Source organism: Pseudopipra pipra, chromosome 22, assembly GCF_036250125.1.
Source record: "Pseudopipra pipra isolate bDixPip1 chromosome 22, bDixPip1.hap1, whole genome shotgun sequence".
Taxonomy (NCBI): Eukaryota; Metazoa; Chordata; class Aves; order Passeriformes; family Pipridae; genus Pseudopipra; species Pseudopipra pipra.
In genome coordinates this window covers 7325932-7348084 of record NC_087570.1, presented here as the reverse complement: position 1 = coordinate 7348084, position 22153 = coordinate 7325932, and the positions used below count along the sequence as shown (strand labels likewise).

Genomic DNA, 22153 nt, shown 5'->3' with positions numbered 1-22153 from the left:
AGCATCCCCATTTCCACAATGCAGTGTTTACCCCGAGTCCATGCTGGGTTTGATCCGGTGTCATCTTGGAATGCTGCTGGAGAGCGGAGGGATGAGCAGGAGCCACAGGGATGGACTGCAAAGGAAGGGATGCAGCTGGGAGAGGGAAGGGGAAAACAAGATTTAGCGAAAAAACGTGTCTTGGGAAAGTGGGAAATCCCCACACCACCTTCCCTAAAACAACCCCAGTGTTGAATTTCAGGACAATTATTCCCCCCCAAGGGGGAAAAGAAAAAAGTTTAAAAGCTCATTTGGGGGTTAATTCTGGTCTTTGCTGCTTTTGCAAATCTCACCCTTGATATTCAAGCCAAGCAGCAGAGTTACGACTCCCCTGGCACCTCTCCAGGTCAAATTCCTGGTGGGATTCCCAAAACCAAGAAACAAGGAAACTGAACCAGTTTTTCCATGTATAATTAAAAGTAATTTAACAATTTCAGAGACACCCAGGCAGGAGCAAAGGAGTGCTCAGGTTTCCTCCCTCCCCCCTCCCCGACGGGGCAGGTTTGGTGGGGCCGTCGGCATCCAGAAACCATCTGAGCAATGAAGCCGTAACGGGGATCCGGCACCAGCTCTCGGGTGTCGGGGCAAACAGCCCAAAAATAATAACCTAGAAAGACTGGGAAATTCGGGAAAAGGAGCCAGGAGAGGGGAAGGGGTTGCATGGCGTGGCTGGGGAGGAGCAAGGGCACCCTGGACTGGGAGCGGTGCAGCACCAACAGCTTAAAGGTTGGATAAAATCACTCCCAAATTAGCTGGATAAAATCAGCCCCAAATGAGAGTTTCCCATGGAAAAGTCTCTCAGTGTTGTGATGAGCTGTTAAACACCGGGTTTGCCCAGGCTGGAAAGTAAACAGGGATTTCTCCATTGAAGTGCAAGCCCGAGTTCAATTCCAGCAGCACCAATTAGACTGGGATTATTAGAGATCCTAATCTGCACCAATGGCTACAAATACCAATGTGCTAAACCAGCATCTTTTGCTGGGAAACAGAAATTCGGGAAAAGGAGCCAGAAGAGGGGAAGGGGTTGCTCGGAGTGGCTGGGGAAGAGAAAGGGCATATGGGACCGGGAGTGGGGCAGCACCGTCAGCTTTGGGGTTGGATAAAACCACCCCCGAATTAGTTGGATAAAATCAGCCCCCCTAGAGTTTCCCATGGAAAAGTGTCTCAGTGGAGTGGCCACGGTGCCGTGATGAGCTGTCAAACACCGGCTGGAAAATAAACAGGGATTTCTCCACTGAAGGGCATTAAACCCAAATTCAATTCCAGTGGCTTGGTTGGGATTATTATAGATCCTAATCTGCACTGGCTCAAATACTCCTTGTGCTAAAACAGCATCTTCTACCCTAAAAGCAAAGGACAGCTCAAACTGCCAGGGAGGCAGGAAAGGGCAGCAGGAGCCGGTGGTGAGCGTGGTGACGCCGGCGTGCCCGGTCTTGGCCGTGGAATTAATTGCGGTGAGAACCGAGTGTTTTGGGTGCAAACCTCTCCAAACGCGGAGTGTTTCTGGCAGGGCGGCCCCAGCCGGGGCGGTTTCCTTCGGGGTGAAGCACACGGAGGGGGTCAGTGTGGATGTGGTGTCCCGGGGCCACAACGAGGCCGAGCCGGTGTCCGGCAGTGGGACGCGGTGGCTGCTGCAGGAGGGGACGGTCCTGAGGTTCAGCATGAGCCAGCCCAGCACCGAGGTCAACGACAACAAGGTGAGGGACGGGACACTGCGGTGTGGGACCTCCACGGATGGAGAACATCCTTTCCCAATCGGGGATCTGGGGGTTTGCAGGTCACTGTCAGCTTTTATGGAGGGGAAGGGAAGCCCATCACCCAAGCTGGAGTCTTCCTCACTGGCATTGGTGAGTACGGAGGCTCCTGGGTGCAACAATCCATCCTCATCCCATTGATCCCTTGGGCGGGTGGGGGGACGGGTAGACCCACGTTTGCCAGGTCTGGGGGGCTTTTTCTCCCACCCAACCTTGCCATGCCCTGGCATGATGGGTGGGTGAAACCCATGCTGTCCATCCAGGGATCTCCCTGGACGTCGACGCGGACCAGGACGGCGTGGTGGAGAGGAACAGCCCCAACAAGGTAACCCCTCTCCCTCCCCATGGAAAATCCACGGGCTTGCCTGAGGCTGAGCTTGCTGAGCCTCAGCGGGCTGTTGTAGGCCAGCTGGAGCTGGGGTCCCGAGGGACACGGGGCCATCCTGCTGGTCGGCTGTGACAAGGAGATTCCCTCCGCTCCGGCGTCCGACTGCGACAACGAGCAGGTGTTCAACAAAGAAGGTAACAGAGCTTCCCAAAAATCCTCCATGATTCCCCCTCTTGAACGTTTTTTGGGACGGAATTTTGCTCAGGAATCAGCTCCTCTCCGCCAGCTGTTGGACATGCTTTCCATGTGGGAATTTTTTTGCATTTCATAACACACAAAGCATTTGTGGCCAAGCAGAACCGTGAAGCTGAGCCTGAAAAATCACCAGGGCTGCCTCACGCAGGTGAAAGGAGCTCGGGATGAGGCAGCCAGGAATACACCCACCTGTTCCTGGAAAACTAAAACCACACGGAGCCGGTGCCCGTCAGGTTTCTGAGGTCAAGGACGGGCCGTGCCAGGGGTGAGGAGGGAAAATAAAAGCTAAAAAGGGCACTTGTTTCCCAGCACAAGGCACGAGCTTCGCCAGCAGGAGCAGGGCTTGTTTTTCCAGGTTGCAAAGGGTGGTGGCGAGGGAAGAGCAGCTTTCTTGGGAAGGAGGTGCAAACTCCAGGAGGGACCATATAAGACATCTCCTAATTTTGTTGTTTGCCCCCTAGATTTGGAGGACATGGCCCAGATGGTGCTGAGGATGGAGGGGCCCCAGCGCCTGCCCCGGGGATACGAAATCATTCTCTCTGTTTCTGTCCGTGACGCTGACAGGGTTGGGGTGTTCCATGTGCAGAGTAAGTCCTTCCTCCCCTCCTCCTCTGCCTCCTCCTCTGCCTTATCTACCCCTTCCTCTTCTTCCTCTTCCTCCTCTGCCCCTTTCTTCTCTGCCCTCCCTCCCTGTCAGCCTGGTGGCATTTTCATCCCATGGATGAGCAGAAACTCCATGAAAATGCCTTCCCAGTGGCTGTTCCATCCAAGGAAAGGCCAAGATATTTTTCCTCATACTCACTGTCCATGACAAAATTGCGAAATCCTTCCATCCTGTTTTGAGGTGGTTCTAACAAAGTTGTATCTCCACAGAGGTGGAAAAACTCCAGCACAGAGGGACTGTGAGTCCTCCTTGCACAAGAAAATAGGCTTGGAACACCAATGAACGCTTGGAATTGTCCCATTTTCCCCGTTTCCTTGCAGATCCCTTCTTTGGGCAGCGCTATGTGCAGGTGCTGGGCTGCAGGAAGCTGTTCCACGCCGTGTCCTACCCCGGCGGGGCCGCTGAGCTCGATTTCTTCGTCCAGGGGCTCTGCTTTCCCAACGATTCCTTCTCCGGGCTGGTCTCCATCCATGTCAGCCTCCTGGAGACGCTGGCAGAGGTCTGGGAGCTCCAGGGAAGGGGTGCAGATGGGCTCCCTTGTTGCAGCTATCCCAGAGAAGGGGATGGGGAGGGAATGGAGAGTGATCCCCATTAATTAACCCCAAAAACTACCTCAGTGGAAGGGCATTTGGGGGGAATAGTGTGTGGACAGACCCTGATTCCCGCCTGCTCCCTCAGGGTATCCCCCACACTCCAGCCTTCACAGACACAGTGGTGTTCCGGGTGGCCCCGTGGATCATGACCCCCAACACCTTGGCGCCGGTGAACGTCTTCCTCTGCAGGTGAGGCCGGGGAGGGCATTCCCAGCCAAACCAGTCCCGGAGAGAGGCTGGGCAGAGGCAATATCCACCCTTCATCTCCTTCCCTCCTGCCATCCCCTTTCCCAGCATGAAGGACAACTACCTGTTCACCAAGGAGATCCAGACCCTGGTGACCAAGGCTGGCTGCAAGCTGAAGGTTTGCTTCGGATACACCAACCGTGGGGATCGCTGGATGCAGGTAGGGGGGCTCCAGAGGCAGGGAAAAGCTTTTCCTTCCTGTGCCCCATGCGGGATTTCCTCCCTTCTTCAGGATGAGATTGAGTTTGGCTACACCCACGCTCCCCAAAAGTGCTTCCCAGTGGTGCTGGATTCCCCTCGGGATAGAGGGATGGAGCAACTCCCCGTCAAGGAGCTGCTGGTAAGAGAAGGATTTGCTTGCATTGCCTGAGGAGCAGCTTGCAGGTTTTATTCCTCATGTAATTCTCCACTCCTAAAACCCTCCTGGCACTTGGCTTCTTGGGGGCCATACAAGGAATTGCCTGGAAAATGAGTTTAACAGCTTTGCATGGAGATACTATCTCATCCACTTCCAGTTGGGAGCACACCAACACCCTCACTCCCCCTCAAAGCAGGGATCAGAAGGTGCTGGGTGAGAGAGGAAAGGAGGAGCTCACGCCTCTGGGAATGAAAGATTCCTGCCAAGCTCTGGGACTGGAATTCTTCACCCTCAGCACCCCAGTGGTGGGCTGGTTTTTCCTTTCCTCCCCTATGCCCGTGAATATCCAGCAGCTTCCGAGCAGGAGAGGAAAGGGAAGCATGAGAGGGGTCAACTTACTTCCTTGGAAGAGAACAAGCTGCCAACAGCATCCCCGTGGGGCTTCTTTGCCAAGGCAAAGGGCCAGCCATGGGCAGGGCGTGCCGGGATGGCGGTGACCCCGCAGAGGGCGATTTGGCAGAGCCCAGCAAAGACGAGCATGGAAAAAAAGATGATCCCTTTGAGATCCCACCATGCAGAAAGGGCAGGACACCCCCAAATAGCCACGGAATCGCTGTCCCACACTCCCAGCGGGCGCTGGCAGCAGCCTCAGCCCAGATCCTCTCTCCGCCAGTAACGGGAGAAGAGGACGAGTCACTTTTTTTGTCACTTTGGGGAAGGTTAAGAGCTTTCAGGAGCATTGAAATCCATCTTTTCTCATGCCTGACATGAGTACATAGAGTCTCGGAGTCATGCGGCGGGTGGCAATAGCGAATAAGCGGGCGCCCGCTCGGATCTGCCCTCTTTAGGAATTGCTTTGCTCCCTACTTAGGGAAGCAATTTCAGCCTTGGGAGCCGCTAACACATTATTCTCCGATTTCTGCTTTGAAGCCTCCCCTAATCCCCGCCGCTATCGTTCCAATCTCATTTTCCAGCTCAGAATATTGAGCCAAACTCGGCACGCACGGGGTCCTCCTCGCACCCCGGCCAAGCCCTAAGCCCTGGGACCCCGCGCCAGGGAAACAGAGCCGGCAGGGAATTAGTCCCTCAAAATCAACGGGGAACTGATAGGACTTGGATGCGACCCGCAAACCTGGGATGAACCAGTGTCTTGACAGTTGAAACCGGAGGGGCTCCGTGGTTTATTAAACTGAAACAAGCTGAGAGCAGGTGTTTCATGCTCAGTCCCCCCCTCAGCACCCGGAGAGAGGAGCTGATCCCAGCAATCCCCCAGAGACTCCCCAAAACCCCACAAGGAGCCTCGGGGAAAGCTGTGCTCTGTCTATCCTGGCTTCTCCAAACACCCTTAATTGAAAAAAGGAATTTCTAGATGGAAGTCAAGCACTCTCGGGTCTCCCTGCTCATTTTTCCCGATCTGTATATTTAGTTTATCCCCATGGAAACCCAACCCTGATAAGTGATTGGGATTTAACTCCAACCTAACAGATACCTGATCTGGTCCCAGGGGCTGCTGGGAGCTCCAAGCCCGTGTTGACTCAAACTGGAGATCAAGGACAGGTCCACGGCAAGAATTGTGTCCCATCGTTGCCATTTTTGCCCTGTTTTTAACTCCACAATCTCCCCTTTGGGCTTTGACACATCACAGCCAAGAGTTAATTACCCTGCATGCACAACACCCTCAGTCCCAGATATATTAAGACCTGGAAATCAGGGCTTAAGCAGGATTTAAGTGCCATACAGCCCTTTGGGTGGCTCTTAGACTCACCCTCAGGGGCTGCAGTTCATCCCACTCAGGAAGAGCCATCCAGAAGCTCCGCTCCAGGGCTGTCCCAGCACTAATTAACCTAATGTGGACACTTAACTCTTGGCTGTGGGATAGCAGGGGAGATGTGGGATCTCAACGCCTCAGCTCTGCTCCTGGATTTTGCTGTTTATTCCTGAGCCTCTGTGACCCAGAGACCTTTCTCCTCTCGCCTTTCCTTTCCCCTCTCCCCACCCATGGGTGGGCCTCCCTCTTGCTGTGTTTACCCTCCGGAGCAGGTCTGAGCCCGGCTGGAGGATCAAACGCCGGAGGCAGGAGGGACTCAGGGCAGTGATCCCTCTTTTTCCAGGGCTCCGATTTCGGGTACGTGCACAAGGAGCCCCTGTTTGAAGCCATCACCAGCCTCGACTCCTTCGGCAACCTGGAGGTCAGTCCGCCCGTGTCCGTGGGGGGGAAGGAGTATCCCCTGGGCAGGATCCTCATCGGCAGCAGCTTCCCCACGTAAGGCATGGGGAACACACGGATTTGGGAGCAAAGGAACCACAAGAGCCCCAAAATATCATCAAAGTCATGTTAATTGGGTTAATTAGACCTTGCCTGAGTGGCTGTGAAAGGGGTGGGCACGCTCAGTCTCCTCCACCTTGGCGGCTATTTACATCCAAGTATGTGTTGATGGATAAATCCTCATCCTCGCACTCCCTCTCTTGGGGATTTCACTCCCAGATCCACAGGGAGGAGGATGACCAGGATGGTGAGGGACTTCCTCCATGCCCAGCGAGTCCAGGCTCCCGTGGAGCTCTACTCTGACTGGTTGGCCGTGGGCAACGTCAATGAGTTCCTCACGTTCGTGCCCACCTCAGACAAAAAGGTACCCCAAAATCCCACATCCCTTTGGTGTTCCTCTTCCAAGATACTAATCCCATTAGGTCACCTCTAGGAAAAACCCCAAAACTCATTTCTTTGGCACTCCCAAACAGTTTGGGTTTCACTCCTGTCCCCAAAATGTGGGATCTGAGCACGAAAAGGGACTTGCTGAGTGAATAATTAACAGCAACAGAAGGAAAACGATGCTTGCACAGGTAGTCCAAGAACTTTAAACCTCAAGATTCCAATGCAAATCCATGACCCTGGAGATTCCCAGCGGCTCAGCTTCTCCCAGATGTTTCCAGAACATTTCTCTTTCCTCTGTCAAAGTTTTTGCTGCATCTGATACAGATTTTTCCCTCAGGGAAACCCTGACACAAGACTTTTTCCTCAGGAAAACCAAGCTTTGACCTGGATGACTCAAAAAAGGAATCTTTATGCCCACACATTCCCCACAAACCCTCCAAGCATTAAAAAAGGCACTAAATAGCAGCAAAGACACCTAATTCAAAGAGTTTTAGCACAGGTTCTTTGCAAAACTAAGTCCCTGGGGTCTCCCAAGGCTCTGGAAAATCCCCTTTGGGTGACTCCTCTCCTTCCCGCCTTCCCGCAGCGATTCCGGATGCTGATGGCCAGTCCCGCCGCGTGCTACAAGCTTTTCCGGGAGAAGCAGAAGGAAGGCCAGGGAGAAGCCACCATGTTCAAAGGCAAGGGGACACGGGTGGCTCTGGGCAGGGTTTGGTGTCAGTGGAGCCGCAGTAGCCGGGCCGAGGGCAGCCGGAGGGACAGGGGGACTCGGGGCCACGCGGGGACATCGTCCCACCCAGTTGTCCTTCACAGTTGGCAAATGGGATGCCCGCCCACCACCCCCAGCCTCCTCACGGCCTATTTTGGGAAGCGAGTGGGATGGCAGGGATAAAGCCCTCCGCGTGGAGGGGATGCTTGGTTGGTGGGATGGAGCATCTCCAAATGCCAGCGGAGCTCCGGCACGGAGTGGGACAACTGGCAGCTCTCACGTTACCCAAATTAGCACCGTTTTGTCACTTTGGGAATCCTTTCTTTGGGATTTTGATCCGTGATGGGTTTGGAAGCACGTCTCCATATCTCCAGGGGTCCCTCAAGGTCACTGAGAAGACCCAGGTGGCCCCAAAGCAGGGGGTGGATCCAAATCCTGGTGGTGGATGCTCTGGAGAAATTCAGCAGATAACGATTCCTGTGGGCAGGAAGATGGATGACAAGACCTTTCCAGTGCTCTTTCCAATGGGCAGAGCTTTTCTTCCCTCACTTTCCCAATACACTAAGAATTGTGACTCCAAGCTCAGGAAATTGGGATATGGGGGACTTTATCCATCTGTGTACCCCATCCTAAGCCAGGCTTCATTTTGATGGGACGTTGCATTTTTAGGGTACTCGGGGACAGACACGAAACGAGTCACCATTAACAAGGTCCTTTCCAATGACATCTTGGCACAGCAGAACCAGTATGCCCAGGTAAGAACTGACATTTTTGGTAATAATTTATATTTCTTGCAAAAACTGCCCCAGGGTGGTGCAAAGGGACGTGGTGTGTTTTGGCTCTTCTCCTGCGTGAGATGGTTTTGGGGACTGTGCCCATGTGTGTCCCCCCCTCAACCTGCCCTTCTCCATCCCCTCCAGCGCTGCATCGACTGGAACAGGGATATCCTCAAGAGGGAGCTGGGATTGACAGAGGAGGACATCATCGACCTGCCCGCTCTCTTCAAGCTCGACAAGCAGGGCAAAGCTGTGCCGTATTTCCCCAACACGGTGAGGGGGTCCCCACTCCTCAGGTCCTCTCCAAAAACCAGCTTAGTCAGCCAGGATGAGTCCCCAGAGTTGTCCCAAAACAAATCAGCTGTCTAGAAAAAGGAAATATCGCCATTCAGCAGGCCTAACATAACTTTGTGGCTTTGTGTTGCTTGCAGTGGGGTTTTAGGTAAAAACCCTCTCAAAGCGGTGAAATTGAGATAGTGAGGCAGGTTTTAATGATAAAAAAGGGAAAATTATGTTGGATTTGGAATTCTGTGGGAGGGCAGCTGCAGAAATCAGTGTTGGTGGGCTGAGGGCTGGGGCTGATGGAGGAGGGTGACCAACACCTTCCCTTGGGTGTCATCAACCCCAACGCCACTGATCTCCCTCGGTGTCATCCCACAGGTCACCATGATCGTCCTGGCCAAGGAGTTGGGCATCCCCAAACCCTTCGGCCCCGTGACGGCGGGGGAATGTTGCCTGGAGCAGCGGATCCGCTCCCTCCTGGAGCCGCTGGGTCTGAGCTGCCGTTTCCTCGAGGAGGTGGCCTCCTACCACGGCAGCCTGGGCGAGGTCCGGTGCGGCACCAATGTCCAGCGACGGCCCTTCACCTTCAAATGGTGGCACTTCACGCCATAGCAAGACCCTCTTCTCCTCTTCCTCCTCCTCCTCTTCTTCCTCCTCCTTCTCTCTCCTCCCTCCTCCCCAGTGGCTTTTTCAGTGTGTGTTGCTTGTGATTCACTTAATAAATATATTTGCTGTGAGGAAAAAGTCATGAAAATACATAAGAATGGGCAGTGATTGTGCAAGAAAGGGAGGGAAGCCCTCAGAGGGGTGAGGGGGCAATTTTTTTGGAAGGGTAGAAGTTTTTGGAAGGTGATAGAATCACCATCCCTGGAGGTGTTCAAGGAACAACCATGTCACCAAAAATTGTGAGATAAACTCTCTAACCAGTTTGTTGGGTTGGAAAGTCAACATTAATTAACACTGAGGTACATGGAGATCACTCCACAAAACACGTACATCAGTTATCAAAACTTTTAACTATTTATAAATTCTAGCAAATGAAGGAATTGGTGTCCATTGGTTTACAAATTACATAGTTCTCTTAATTAATTAGTATTCTATCTTCTATTTGTTGTTGATTTTTTGCTTCTCATGCTAATCTTCAGTCTTTTTATTATCTTTTTCCCATACAGGGAAAGTCTCAGTAATGGTCTTTGCTAATTTCCTCTTCATATCTGGTTTCTGTGTCTTTGTGCTTTATAAATCCTACATTCCTGGTGTCCAAGTCTCAACAGTAAATTTCTCTCCTAGGTTTTGTTAACCTTTCTCCCCCAGGCCTGAGAACACCAAAGTACATCAAGCCTCAAACTTTTGTTTTTCTAACACATGGACATCACCCATTGCTTGCCTGTCATCCCTTATCTATTCCATTAATTAAATCTCTCAGCATTTCCCCCACTGCTGCATAAACTCCTTTTTTAAAAAAACCTTGTTTGGTAACAATACTGAGACCTTTGCCTCCTCCTCTTGCTCTTCTTCACCCTCCTCCTCCTTGTTCTCTTCCTGCCTCTACCTTTGCCCCCAGCGGCTTTTTCAGCATGTGTTGGTCACAACTCACTTCATAAATAAACTTGCTGTGAGGAAAAAGTCGTGAAATTCAATAATAATGGGTAATAATTGTAAGAGAAAGGGAGGGAAGCCCTCAGAGTAGGGGGTGGCATTTTTTTGCAAGGGGCTGCGCAGGGAGGTGGTGGAATCACCGTCCCTGGAGGTGTTTAAGGGAAGACTGGACAGTGGCACTTATTGCCATGGTCTGGGTGACAAGGGTGGATCGGTCACAGGTTGGACTCGATGATCTGGGAGGGCTTTTCCAACCTCAATGGTTCTGTCACTCTTTAACCCCCCGCACCCGCCATTTTTCCCCGCTTGGTGTTGGGGCAGGTCCCCTCGTGTGAGGGGACGGTGTGGGCATCTCCGCGCAAACGCAGTGAGGCTGGGAATTACTGATGAAAAAACAAGGGGTCGTTTTTGTGGGATTCACACCAAAAACAAGGGGGGATTTAGGCGTCCTGGCCCCGCCACCCTGCTTTGTAACGCAAGGCGCGCCACACTCAACATGGCAACTGCCCTGAGGCCACCGCCGCACCCAAGATGGCGGAGGGAGCCCGCCTGCCCCTCAGCGCACAACATGGCGGCGCCGGGGTCACTTCCGGCGGGCTCGGAACTGCGCAGCGTCAAGATGGCGGCGGCCGCGCTCGGAGTCTCCTTGAGGCACCGCGTCCCCGCACGGCTCCTGCGGACCGGGCCGCGGGCGGTGAGGGGGCTCGGGGGCTCGGGGAGGGTGCGGGGGGGCGCGGGGAGGAGGGACAGGGGGCAGAGGGGAGGCTGGAGGGAGTGTGGAGGGAGATGGGGGGCTGGAAGGGGTGTGTGCGATTTGGGATTGGGCATGAGGGGAAGGAGGTGAGGGGTGGGAGAGGGGGATGGAGGGAGGGGGCTGTGGGGCAGGACGGGGTCCGGGATGCGGGGTAAAACGGGAAGAGTGGGTGGGAGAAGAGCAGTGGGAAGAGGATCGGTGGCAGAGGGAGTTGGGGGGAATGTGTGGGAGCTGGGGATGGACAGGAGGGACGGGGTGGGAGAAGGGGCTCTGGGCAGGGGCTGTGGGGCAGGACGGGGTCCGGGATGCGGTAAAAGAGGGAGGAGTCGGTGGGAGAAGGCGGGTGTGAAGAGGATCAGTGGCAGAGGGGTTGGGGGTTGTGTGGGAGTTGGAGGAGGTGTGTGGGATTTGGGAATGGGCAGGAGGGGAGGGATGGGAGAGGGGGCTGAGAGGGCTGGACGAGGTCTGGGATGCGGTAAAAGGTGGGAGAATGGGGTGAGCTGCGGGACAAGGGAATCAGTGGCAGAGGGGGCTGGAGGGGGTTTGGGAAGGGAGGTGAAGGATGGCAGAGGGGGCTCTGGGCAGGGGGCAGGAGGGGTCCAGGATGGGGTAAGAGTGGGAAGAGTGGGTGGGAAAAGGGGAGTGAGCTGAGGGGGAAGAGGATCGGTGAGGGGGATGCTGAGGAGGGTCTGGGGGCGAAGAGAAGCAGGAAGGGGTCTGGGAATGGTTTAGGGGGAGATAAAGTTTGACAGGAAATTGTGAGAGGGGAAACACACTAGAAAGGGGTTGGGAAGAGGTATGGGAACAGGAGGAATAGGGATGTGGGGTGATTTAGGGAGAGGTGAGATGGGAAGGTGGCCTGGAAGAGGAAGAAGCTCCCTGGGGGAATAGCGGGAGGAGGTGGTTTGTTGGCCCGGAGCTGGGTAGGGACTATTTAGGAACTTCTGGAGGTAATTTGGGGGCAGGGAGAGCCTTCAGGGTTTGAAGGCCACGGTACCTGCAGGAACACCTGGGGGAGCCCCTTAATTTTGGGATTATCTCCAGTGCCCCATGGAGGAGGGAGCCCCAGGATAAGGGGGGTTGCATCACCAGGTTGCACCACTCCCACAAATCCTTGTCAGGATGTTCCCAAACCTCTCCAAATCCCCAAATACAAAGCAGTGCTGCCTCCTGTCCCCCTGTTCCCTGGCCCCAAGGCCCATGGAGGGAGCTGAGGGCAGTTTTCCCTGTGGATCCAGGAGTGCCGGGGAGCCCAGACGGCAGCGGCGGCAGCGCCGCGGCTCAAGAAATTCGCCATCTACAGATGGGACCCCGACAAAGCTGGGGACAAACCCCACATGCAGACCTACGAGGTGGACCTCAACAAGTGAGTATTCCCTGCGGGAAGAGGTTCTCCAGGTACTAACGGTGTCAGCAGCTCACTGAGCTCCAGGGAATGGTAAAGCTTGGTGTGGCCCTGAAGGTGCTGCTCAGTTGCTACAGAGCAGCTTGTCTTCAGCACAGGGAACACTGATGGCATGTCCTGATAAGAGAATAAATTTCAATGATTAATGAATAATAATTTTGTTATTGCAAATAATTTATTGGTAATATAATTATAATGTTTTGGGTTTAATATATTTTAATATATGAAGATATAGTTCTATAAAATTTTATAATATAGATGTCTTTTAAATTATATAATGTATTTTATATTTCTGTAAAATTATAGAATACATTACATACTTGTAATTATATATTTCTATACAACTATATAATAGATCATATAATATATATTTTAAAATAATACATCTTTTTTAATATAATTAATAAAAAATCCCTGATAATATAATCAGTTATATAACAAATTTTACTGTGGTTTTGTGGGGTTGTTTGCCCCTCCCTCACCAGTGTGTGACAAATAAACTGTGCCATGAGTGCCAGTGTCCCAGCAGAAAATGGTCACTTTGTTTTGGGACTTTTGTGAGGTTTTATCTGTGTCCCTGAGTTGTGCTGAAGACTTGAAGACTTCAGTAAACTTTACTTATGTGGAAAATTTTGGGGCTTCTAAAAAAGAGGGAGAGCGATTTTTTTATGTGGGCAGGTGGTACCACAAGGGGATGTGGTTTGAAACTAAAGGGGAGAGATTTAGGTGGGATATTGGGAAGGAATTCCTGGCTGAGAGGGTGGGGAGGCCCTGGCACAGGGTTCCCAGAGAAGCTGTGGCTGCCCCATCCCTGGAAGTGTCCAAGGCCAGGTTGGACGGGGCTTGGAGCAACCTGAGCTGGTGGAAGGTGTCCCTGCCCATGGCAGGGGGTGGCACTGGATGATCTTTAAGGTCCATCCCAAGCCAAACCATCCTGGGATTCAGTGTTCCAAAAGGACACTCCATGTGTAACTCCCAGTCCCAGAGCTGGGAGAGAAGGTGGAAGTTTGTTCCCACTGAGTTGCCTCTAATTTTCAGGCCACATTAAGCTTGTAGGAGCCACCTGCACACTTTGGTGTGGGATCCCCAAGACAGCTCCTGCTTCCCTGGGATTCTGGGAAGGGGTTCAGATTCCCTGTGGTGCAGAAACCTTCTCCTGGACACATCCTGCATTTCCCTGAGCTCCAGCTGGTGCCGTGCTCCTGCCCCAGGAATTCACCCCGAGCCCTTTCCAGGAGTTCCACACACAAATTCCCCAGCCCCTACTTAAGAACCCCGTGACAGAGGACTCAGATTTCTGTGTGACTTGCACTGGTGGATAATTTCTGGGTGTTGCCCTGTCTGCTGGATAGAAAATTACAGAAGTTGTCCACGACTGTTTGGTTTTATGTGTCTCTTGTGACTAATGGGGACAGACTGACTTTTTAAAGCCTGACCCAAAAGCAAAGAGAACCAGTACAAGGCACTTGGGGTTGAGTTGTGCTGTCTGAACCTTCAGGGCATCGGCAGGAGAAAGGGTTTGACTCCCACCCTCATCAAGAAATGTCTGTTTTATTGCCTGGGATTGCCAAAAAATGTGTATTAATTGTAGCTGATCCAAAACCCTTTGAGGTGCTGCTTAGTTGGGGTGCCAGAAGTCCAGCCCTGAGTCTGGGTGGATTCTCCAGGTGAACTGACCCTGTTTTCTGCTTTAGGTGTGGGCCCATGGTGCTTGATGCTCTGATCAAGATTAAAAACGAGATGGACTCCACCCTGACCTTCCGTAGGTCCTGTAGGGAAGGTAAGAAGGATTTTCCTGGAATTCCTGCCTGGAATACTGTTTGTTGCTGACAGTGGACGTGTAACTCTGGAGGACTCTCCCAGCTGTGTGTAAGAAGCACTCAGTGAATGGAGCAGCAAAGGCAGAGCTCGTGCTCAGAGGCTGTAATCACCCAGCTCAGCTGGGTTTGCCTTCCACCAGCCCCAGTTGTTCCGGTTTCTCTCCTGATCTGGTTCATCCTGCTGCCCTCCAGTGCTGGGCTGCGTGGGCAAATCCAAGGAGAGATTCCAGCAGCCAGACTGAGGGGGCAGAGGTGGAATGGGAACGACTTGTAGGGGCTGTTTCAGCGCTGCTGTGGAAATAAGACAGGGTGTAACTGGAAGAGCACTTAGGACTTCTAGGAATAGCTTCAGGAATCTTTTTCTTGGCCCTTTGACTAAGCCCAGGGATTGATTGAGGAAAAGGGCAGCCAGTGGTTTTCTGTTGTGGCTGCTCCTCATGCAGGTACAAATCAGCAGGTCTGGAGCTGCAGTAAAACTTCCCTGTTGGGTGACTTTCCCTGTAAAAATCCTCCTCGTTCCGGGGTCACGTTGGGATGCTGAGTTGTGGAAAAGCAAGAAGGGAGGTTGTTGTGAAATGCATTCCTTTGTGGAACAGCTTTGGATTTAATGAGGTGGGTTTGCAAGGAGGAGAAGTTTAAGGCCAGTTGCTGCCTAAAGATGTTTGGACTTGGATGGAAATGAAAAGCTCCAACACAGCCATTTCCTCTGGAATCTGCATAGCAGGTGGAGGAATTCCATGGGGAATGCTTGTTCTCAGTGTCTGATATTTAGATAGCCAAAAGATTCCCAAGCTGGAATGCATTGCCCTGAATACTTTCCTTGGAGAAGACAGGTTTTCAAGCTAGGCTGGTTCAATCTTGCCCCTTTTCTGCCACGCAGGGCAAAAAACAGCCCAGCTCCCACATTCCTGCTGGGAGCACGTGGTCCTGAGGCTGCAACCCTGGCTGGAAAATACTTGTCACCATTTCTGCAGTGAGAGGAATGACCCTGGTGCAGTGCCAGGGGAGCCTGGCAGCAGGGCTGGCTGGCAGGGACGTTCCTGGCACTCAGCTCAGCTGGGATGGGGCAGATCCTCTGGAACTGGAGTTTTGTCCTTGCAGCATTTGTCTCCTTCTCACATGAGGAGTATCTGGGACACTTCTGCAGTGGTTTTCTTGTCAAGCTTGGCTTTCCTGGGCTTCAGCTGATCCTTGTATTACTGGAGGTCGTTAGTGATGTCATGTAATCTGTTTATCAGGCTGTTTTATGCTGCTAGCTCTGGGCAGTGTCTGTCCTCTCACCTTTGGCAGCACAGCTCGTGGCACTGCTCTGCACAGGCACCAAAATCCTCCTGTCTGAGGGATTTGGGTTTATAGTCCTGATTTGCAGGGATGCTTTGGACCATTTTTCTGCTCTCTGATGAGGAGAGACTGCGGGAGCTGAGCCTGGTTAGTCCAGAGAGGAGAAGACTGAGAGAGGATCTCGTGAATCCCTATAAAATATCTCCAAGAGGACGGTCCCGGACTCTTCCCAGGGTGCCCAACAACAGGATGAGGAGCAATGGCCATAAACTAAAGTACAAGAAATTCCATCTGAACATCTGGAAGAAATTGTTTCTGTGGAAGGTGGCAGAGCTGCCCAAGGAGGGCCCAGAGTCTCCCTCTCCAGAGGCATTCCAGACCCATTCCTGTGTCACCTGCTCCAGGTGACCCTGCCTTGGCAGGTGGTTGGACTGGATGATCTCCAGAGGTCCCTTCCACCCCAACAATCCTGTAATTCCATAACTGATGAAGATGCATCAGTTGCCCACGTTATAATCTTATTTTTAGCTGCCTCACACCAACACAACCTCGTGCTTCAAACCTCTGAGCAAAGCTCAGTGTGTTCCCCTCCCGAAAAACTTAAACCTAATGAATGATTTGGAAGCCATGAGGTGTCCAAGCCACTTTGTTTTGTGTTGTGGAAGGAGCTTCACCACTGAGAATGTGTTTGGGCTTTGATGAAAGCGACTCCTGCGTTTATTTTTTATTTAAGTAACAACATGTTTGGCCCAGTGGCAACTCCTGTCGTTTCTCTTCTCACGTAGAGTTTCTTCAAGGCAGCCCAGGGGAATGTTTGGGGCCAAGAGGATCTTCTTTAAGAGGGCAAATTTAACCCTTTACTGCTTTTCTCCCACTCAGGCATCTGTGGCTCCTGTGCCATGAACATTGGAGGGGGGAACACGCTGGCCTGCATCAAAAAAATCGACTCTGATCTCAGCAAGGTCACCAAAATCTACCCTCTGCCCCACATGTACGTGGTGAAGGACCTTGTCCCGGTGAGTGCCAGCTTGGGACCATGGCTGACACTGTTCCAGGCAGGTTGGGATGGGAAGGATGGCACTGGGAGGTGCCAGCCAAGATCAGGTCTCCCATTTCACGTGTTCCTCATGCTGCTGGTTTTTGGGTGGATCTGCAGTGACTAAATCTGTCCTCCCTTGGAGGAATGTGGCAGGTCAAGGTAGGAGATGCCACCTTTTGTTGGAGTGGGGCAGGTGTTGGATCTCTCCTGCAGAACTTTGGTCTGGTGTGACACGAGGCTGTGCCAGGGAGGGTCAGGTGGGACATCAGGAAAAGGTTCTTCCCCCAGAGGGTGGTTGGCACTGACCAGGCTCCCCAGGGCAGTGGGCACAGCCCCAAGGCTGCCAGAGCTCCAGGAGGGTTGGGACAACGCTCTGAGAAACGGGGGATTGTTGGGGTGTCTGGGCAGGGCCAGCAGTTGGACTCAATCCTTGGGGGTCCCTTCCAGCTCAGGATATTCTGTACTTGTATAAAATTCATCCTAATAACTGTGACCTCTCTGCTCTGTGACCCGCAGGACCTGAGTAACTTCTATGCCCAGTACAAATCCATCGAGCCGTACCTGAAGAAGAAGGACAAGTCCAAGGAGGGCCAGCAGCAGTACCTGCAGTCCATAGAAGACCGTCAGAAACTGGTCACTGCTTCTTCTCCCCCCTTAAAACCCCTCCCAGATAAGACCAGGCTTAAACCTTAACGTGCAGCAGGTTCTCACTGCCCGCAGCTGCCGCAGCCCCGGCGCAGTGGGACCTGTCCCTGCGGTGCAGGGCACGGCAGGACCCTGCCCAGGGGGGTGTTGGCCCTAGAGATGGAGCTGGGGCTGCCCTGGGCACTCTGATCCCATTCCCACTGCAGCCCTGTGTTGTGGAGATGCTGGGCAGGCTCCAGGCTCGTCCTGTTCCAGGGCAGATAAGGCTGGGCTCTGTGTGTCTGCCTGGCCTGCGGCGCGCGGGGCAGAGCTCTCCTGTCGCTGCTTGCTGGGATTTACAGCCTGGAAAACTCCTGGCAAGAGCCAAGTCCTTGTGGATGTGGAGACACGAGCGGGAGTGCAGGTTTTTGGGTGTCTGTCTCGAGCAGAGCGTTATTTTGAGGGGATGTTTTTGGTGGTGGAGATCCAAAATTTCTCCAGGAACCTGAAAGGTGTCTGGGCCATGACAGCTTTTTAAAAAGCTGAGAGTGTGGGTAAGTTTTGGGGTGGGTTTCCCTGGCTGCTACAGTCAGGATCAGGAAATCAGCAGGTTTTTTTCCCTCTGTCCTGCCTTGATGGATCCACCATTCCATGATCCAAAGCTCAGCCTGCTCCACAGCAGTGCTGTCACTCAGGAGGCACCAGGGCTGCATTTTGGGAAAGCAGAGGTGGATATGGACAGCAAAAAGGGAGGCTGATTAAAGGGAATTCAGGGAAAAACCTGAGCTGCAGAGATCTTTGGGAGGATCCCACTGTGTGTGTCTGCAGGGACATCCCATAATAGCCCAGTGCCAGGTGTCGACAGTGACTGTGACATCTGAACAACCACAGGGTGAAAGAATCTCTATCCAAAGGCAACAATTTCTTCTCCTCCACTTCCCAGCATTATCTGATCCATGTGTAAGGACTGAAGGGATTTTCCCCCTCCTTGGAATCACTTTCTCATTCCAGGAGAAATCAGGGAACCTGGAAGGGAGGGCAGAGCTGCCTCACCCCGGGCACAGCTGGGGAACCTGCCTTTGATCTCAGTGCTGAGCTTGCTCTTCCTTTGGGTGCAGGACAAACTTGGATATGGTGCCAGCTGAAATATTCCCCCCTTTTTCTGTAAATGCTGTGAAATGGTGCAATTAGAAATGAGACGAATTTAGAGGGGGGGGGTCACTCTGACCTCCCTCTTGGCAAGGCTTTCCAAGGGCTTGTTCCAAGCTGCTGGGAGTTCTGGCATCAGGGATTTTCCAAAACTGAATTTAATGAGCCTTTTCTTCCAAAATAACTTTCAGATACTTAAATGAAGTCGAGCTGGACTCTTGTCTTTTAGTTTGGGGGAGGTTGAGGAGCTACAAAGAGACTTTGGAGCCCCTCAGCTCCTCAGTTTCTCTTCTGTCAGGGGCAATTTTTTTTCTTAATCAAGTAGAAATAAGCAAAACTAAAAGTACCCGAATGACTTCTGTGTAAGACTAACTTTCTGTTCTTCTGTGCCTGAAAGAAAAAGTCCTTATTCTCTATAAAAATGGGGCAGTGACTGAAGGCTGGCACCGTTCCTTTGCCTGCTCTGAAGGACAAGCTCCGGGCTCTCCTGGAGGCTGCTGGGCAGACTTTGCTCTTCCTTCTTTCTGTAGCACGGCCTTGAATTGTTAACTGGTGACCTTTCTGTTCCTTCCCTCGCTGGGACAGGCTGGAAGGAAGGAAGGAATGCAGGAAAATCAAGCAACTTTTGTGTTTTCCTTCAGTTCACGCATTTCCCCCTGTTGTCACAAACACTGGTTTATTACGTGGGTCATAAAATCAGAATACCCTGAGTTGGAAGAGACCCACAAGGACCATCAAATTCCAGCTCCTGGCCCTGAGCTGGGGGTCCTGGGTTGGGCTGGGGGGATTCTGTGTGCCTTGTTTCAGTTGCTTTGCTCCAGCAGCAAAGGGAAGGGTTTGGTGGCGGTTCCGGAGGGGAGGGCGGTGCTGGTGGCAGTGCCCCTGCGGGGAGTTCCTGCAGTGACAGTGTGCTGTGCCCCCCAGGACGGGCTCTACGAGTGCATCCTGTGTGCCTGCTGCAGCACCAGCTGCCCCAGCTACTGGTGGAACGGGGACAAGTACCTGGGCCCCGCCGTCCTCATGCAGGTGAGGCTCCCTCTGTTCCCAGCACCCGCATTTGCAGTGGTGAAACAACCCAATCCCCCAGAATTCCCGTGTGGGATGGTTACACTCTCCCCCTGGTTGGTGCCAGCCCCGAGGGGTGTTCTGGGCTGTGAGATCCTCTGCTTTGCAGGCCTACCGCTGGATGATCGACTCGCGGGACGACTACACGGAGGAGCGGCTGGCCCAGCTGCAGGACCCCTTCTCCCTGTACCGCTGCCACACCATCATGAACTGCACCAGGACCTGCCCCAAGGTGGGGGGTGCTCACAGACAGGCACCAATGGGTTGGCTTGGGAGGGACCTTAAAGCTCATCCCATCCCGGCCCTGCCACAGGCAGGGACACCTTCCACTAGCCCAGGTTGCTCCAACATTTCCAGGGCTGGGGCAGCCACAGCTTCTCTGGGCAACCTGTGCCAGGGCCTCCCCACCCTCACAGGGAGGAATTCCTTCCCCAAATCCCATCTATCCCTGCCCTCTGGCAGTTTAAACCATTGTCCTGTCACAATCCGTCCCTCTCCCTCCTTTCCATAACCCCCCTTGAGGTACTGTCAGGCCACACCAAGGGCTCCCCGAAGCCTTCTCCATGTCCTTACTGGAGTTCCTGGCTCCTTTCCATGCACCTAGCTTGACACTGATGGGAAAACATCCTCTTGGGTTTCTCTTTTTCTCAAACTTGCCCTGACTCGCTCAGCCCTGTGAGACCCAGCATTCCTGCAGCCGGGAGCATGCAGGGCTGGGGCAGGGGCTGGATCACAACATCCCTTCCTCCTCAGCTGGGGCTTGGAGGACCCTTCTGTCCCCAGGATTTAGGAGTGGGATAGTGGGGCACTGCCAGAAATGCTCCAGGGAAGTTCTCTCTGGAATTTCTTTGGAGAATTGAGCAAACTTGCCCAAATCAGACCATGCCTCTTCCTCATCTTGAGTGACCTTGTGCCTGTTGTTGGGCAAAGCAAGTCCTGGAATGGTCTGGGTTCGAAGGGACCTCAAAGTTCATCCAGTGCCACCCCCTGCCATGGGCAGGGACACCTTCCACTGTCCCAGGTTGCTCCAACCTGGCCTTGGACACTTCCAGGGGCAGCCACAGCTTCTCTGGGCAACCTGTGCCAGGGCCTCCCCACCCTCCCAGGGAAGGATTCCTTCCCAATATCCCATCTAACCCTGCTGATGGAATTCTGCTTTCCCAGCAGCTCTGCTGCTTTCCAGACAACCTTTCCCTGCACCTGGTGGCGGAGTCGTTCCTTGGGCTGTGGAATAGTGGGAAATATTGGAGTGGATCACAGGTGTGGGGAGGATGAGCTGCCTGAGATCTGGGAGGATGTGTCTGTCAGGAGCTCAGGCTCATTTGGGGGGGTATTTTTCCAGAGTGATTCCCTGACAGCACATAATTCCTCCTTTTTAAGGGAGCTGGCTCATCACCTGGTGTGACCTAGAGCTCAGCTGAAGGGGAAGGTGAAACCCAAGACTTGGCTGTTTGTAGGAATGTAGGGAAACAGCACTTGGGCTGAAATGTGAGGCAGATTTATGGTTAATAACACATTCCCACTCACATTCCCTAGTCCTGGCTGTCCTGATCAGCATGGAAGACCTGGTGGGATCTACACCAGGGGTAATTCCTGCTCATTCCCTGTCCCACACTGGCTCCCCCTCTCATTTTGGGCTTAGGATTGCTTGCTTTGGCACCAGTGCTGCAAGATTAAGGACCTTTGCAATGGAAGTGTGTCTGTTTTGTAGGAAAACCTGAGGGAAGCTCAGCTGGAGCATTTCCATGTTGTGCCCCGACCTTGTTCACCCCCCAGTGCCTCCACACTCAGCTTTTCTTTGTTTATAATTCCACCTCCCTTGTGCCATCCCTGCCAGGCTGCTCCAAGCCTGTTTCCTGCCTCCAGAAGTCCAAACACCCATAAAAATGTGGAATTCAGTCCTGCTTGAGCTTCATTAAAGTCCCCAGGGCTCCTTCTCCCCTTTGATCCCAGCGTTGCTGATTAAACCCGACTCCAAAGCTGAGGGAGTGTTTGTCTGCAGGCACAGGGAGGTGCTGCTGCTCCAGCCTCCAGGAGAGCTCCCAGCTCCCTGCCTGCTCCAGGCTGCTCTGCTCTTCCCATGGAAGTGGCAGCTGGATGGAGCAGAGCTGGCTCAGCACGGCCTGACCTCCCTGGAATGCCCCCCCTGCCCGGGGCAGTGCCCAGGCTGGCCCTGGGTGTCCTGACCCTCCTCAACCAGCTCTGGAAATGCAGCCTGAGTTAGGCTGGAGTCCAGGCTTTAGGGCAAAGAGGGGCTGAGCAGCTCCTCTGCCAAGTCTTCTTATGAGTAGCAGCATATTTGGGAGCTGGGATCCGTCCTGGAATCTCCAGTGTTTGAAAGGAGGCACAACATCACATTTTCCTCCAGCTTTTGGGAAAAGGGGTGTTGAGCAGCTCCTCTCCCAACTGTTTCTGAGTAGTGAGTTTACTCCGAGTTGGATGAGGGGGAGGGAGGGAGGATGCTCCAGGTTTTCCAGAGGAACTGACCAGCTCTTCCCTGTAGGGTCTGAACCCTGGGAAGGCCATTGCTGAGATCAAGAAGATGATGGCGACCTACAAGCAGAAGGCGACAGCTGCATAACCCCCTGGAACCTCCGTGTATCCCCCTGGAACCTCCGTGTATCCCCCTTGGAATCTCCATGGAACCCCCCCAGGGGCTCCACCCGGACACAGCTTCCACCCGGGGCAGCCACAGGAGCTTCCAGCGGGGAGTTGTTCTTCCCAGAGGTTTGCACTTCCAATAAAGACTGGAAAGAACAA

General features: G+C 53.1%; 3 protein-coding genes across 4 annotated transcripts in view; 2 read left to right on the top strand and 1 right to left on the bottom strand.

Annotated features, from left to right (window-relative positions):
* LOC135425979 (protein-arginine deiminase type-2-like) overlaps nt 1–10271 on the top strand; it is a 10708-nt gene extending 437 nt beyond the window's left edge. Inside the window, exons 2-16 of one of the 2 annotated variants that reach the window (XM_064678853.1) lie at nt 1550–1736; nt 1817–1886; nt 2057–2118; nt 2198–2315; nt 2838–2963; nt 3361–3539; nt 3719–3822; nt 3928–4039; nt 4112–4219; nt 6349–6500; nt 6723–6867; nt 7477–7570; nt 8269–8354; nt 8520–8648; nt 9036–10271. In XM_064678853.1, the coding sequence (XP_064534923.1) occupies nt 1550–1736; nt 1817–1886; nt 2057–2118; nt 2198–2315; nt 2838–2963; nt 3361–3539; nt 3719–3822; nt 3928–4039; nt 4112–4219; nt 6349–6500; nt 6723–6867; nt 7477–7570; nt 8269–8354; nt 8520–8648; nt 9036–9269 (1906 nt within the window). In that variant the 3' untranslated portion in view covers nt 9270–10271. Of the gene's footprint in view, nt 1–1549; nt 1737–1816; nt 1887–2056; nt 2119–2197; nt 2316–2837; nt 2964–3360; nt 3540–3718; nt 3823–3927; nt 4220–6348; nt 6501–6722; nt 6868–7476; nt 7571–8268; nt 8355–8519; nt 8649–9035 lie in introns of both variants that reach the window. The other variant, XM_064678852.1, reaches the window with a different exon arrangement.
* Nucleotides 1–10897, bottom strand: part of LOC135425980 (protein-arginine deiminase type-1-like) — a 28670-nt gene extending 17773 nt beyond the window's left edge. Inside the window, exons 1-2 of the mRNA XM_064678855.1 lie at nt 10149–10897; nt 32–9388 (exon numbers count right to left, since the gene is read on the bottom strand). Of these exons, the coding sequence (XP_064534925.1) occupies nt 32–42 (11 nt within the window). The 5' untranslated portion in view covers nt 43–9388; nt 10149–10897. The remainder of the gene's footprint in view (nt 1–31; nt 9389–10148) is intronic.
* On the top strand, nt 10801–22153 carry SDHB (succinate dehydrogenase complex iron sulfur subunit B). Its single transcript, XM_064678856.1, has 8 exons — nt 10801–10950; nt 12249–12376; nt 14110–14195; nt 16396–16532; nt 17072–17188; nt 19253–19354; nt 19503–19625; nt 21897–22153. Exons 1-8 carry the CDS (start codon nt 10825–10827, stop codon nt 21972–21974), a joined length of 897 nt encoding a protein of 298 aa, XP_064534926.1. The 5' UTR covers nt 10801–10824; the 3' UTR covers nt 21975–22153.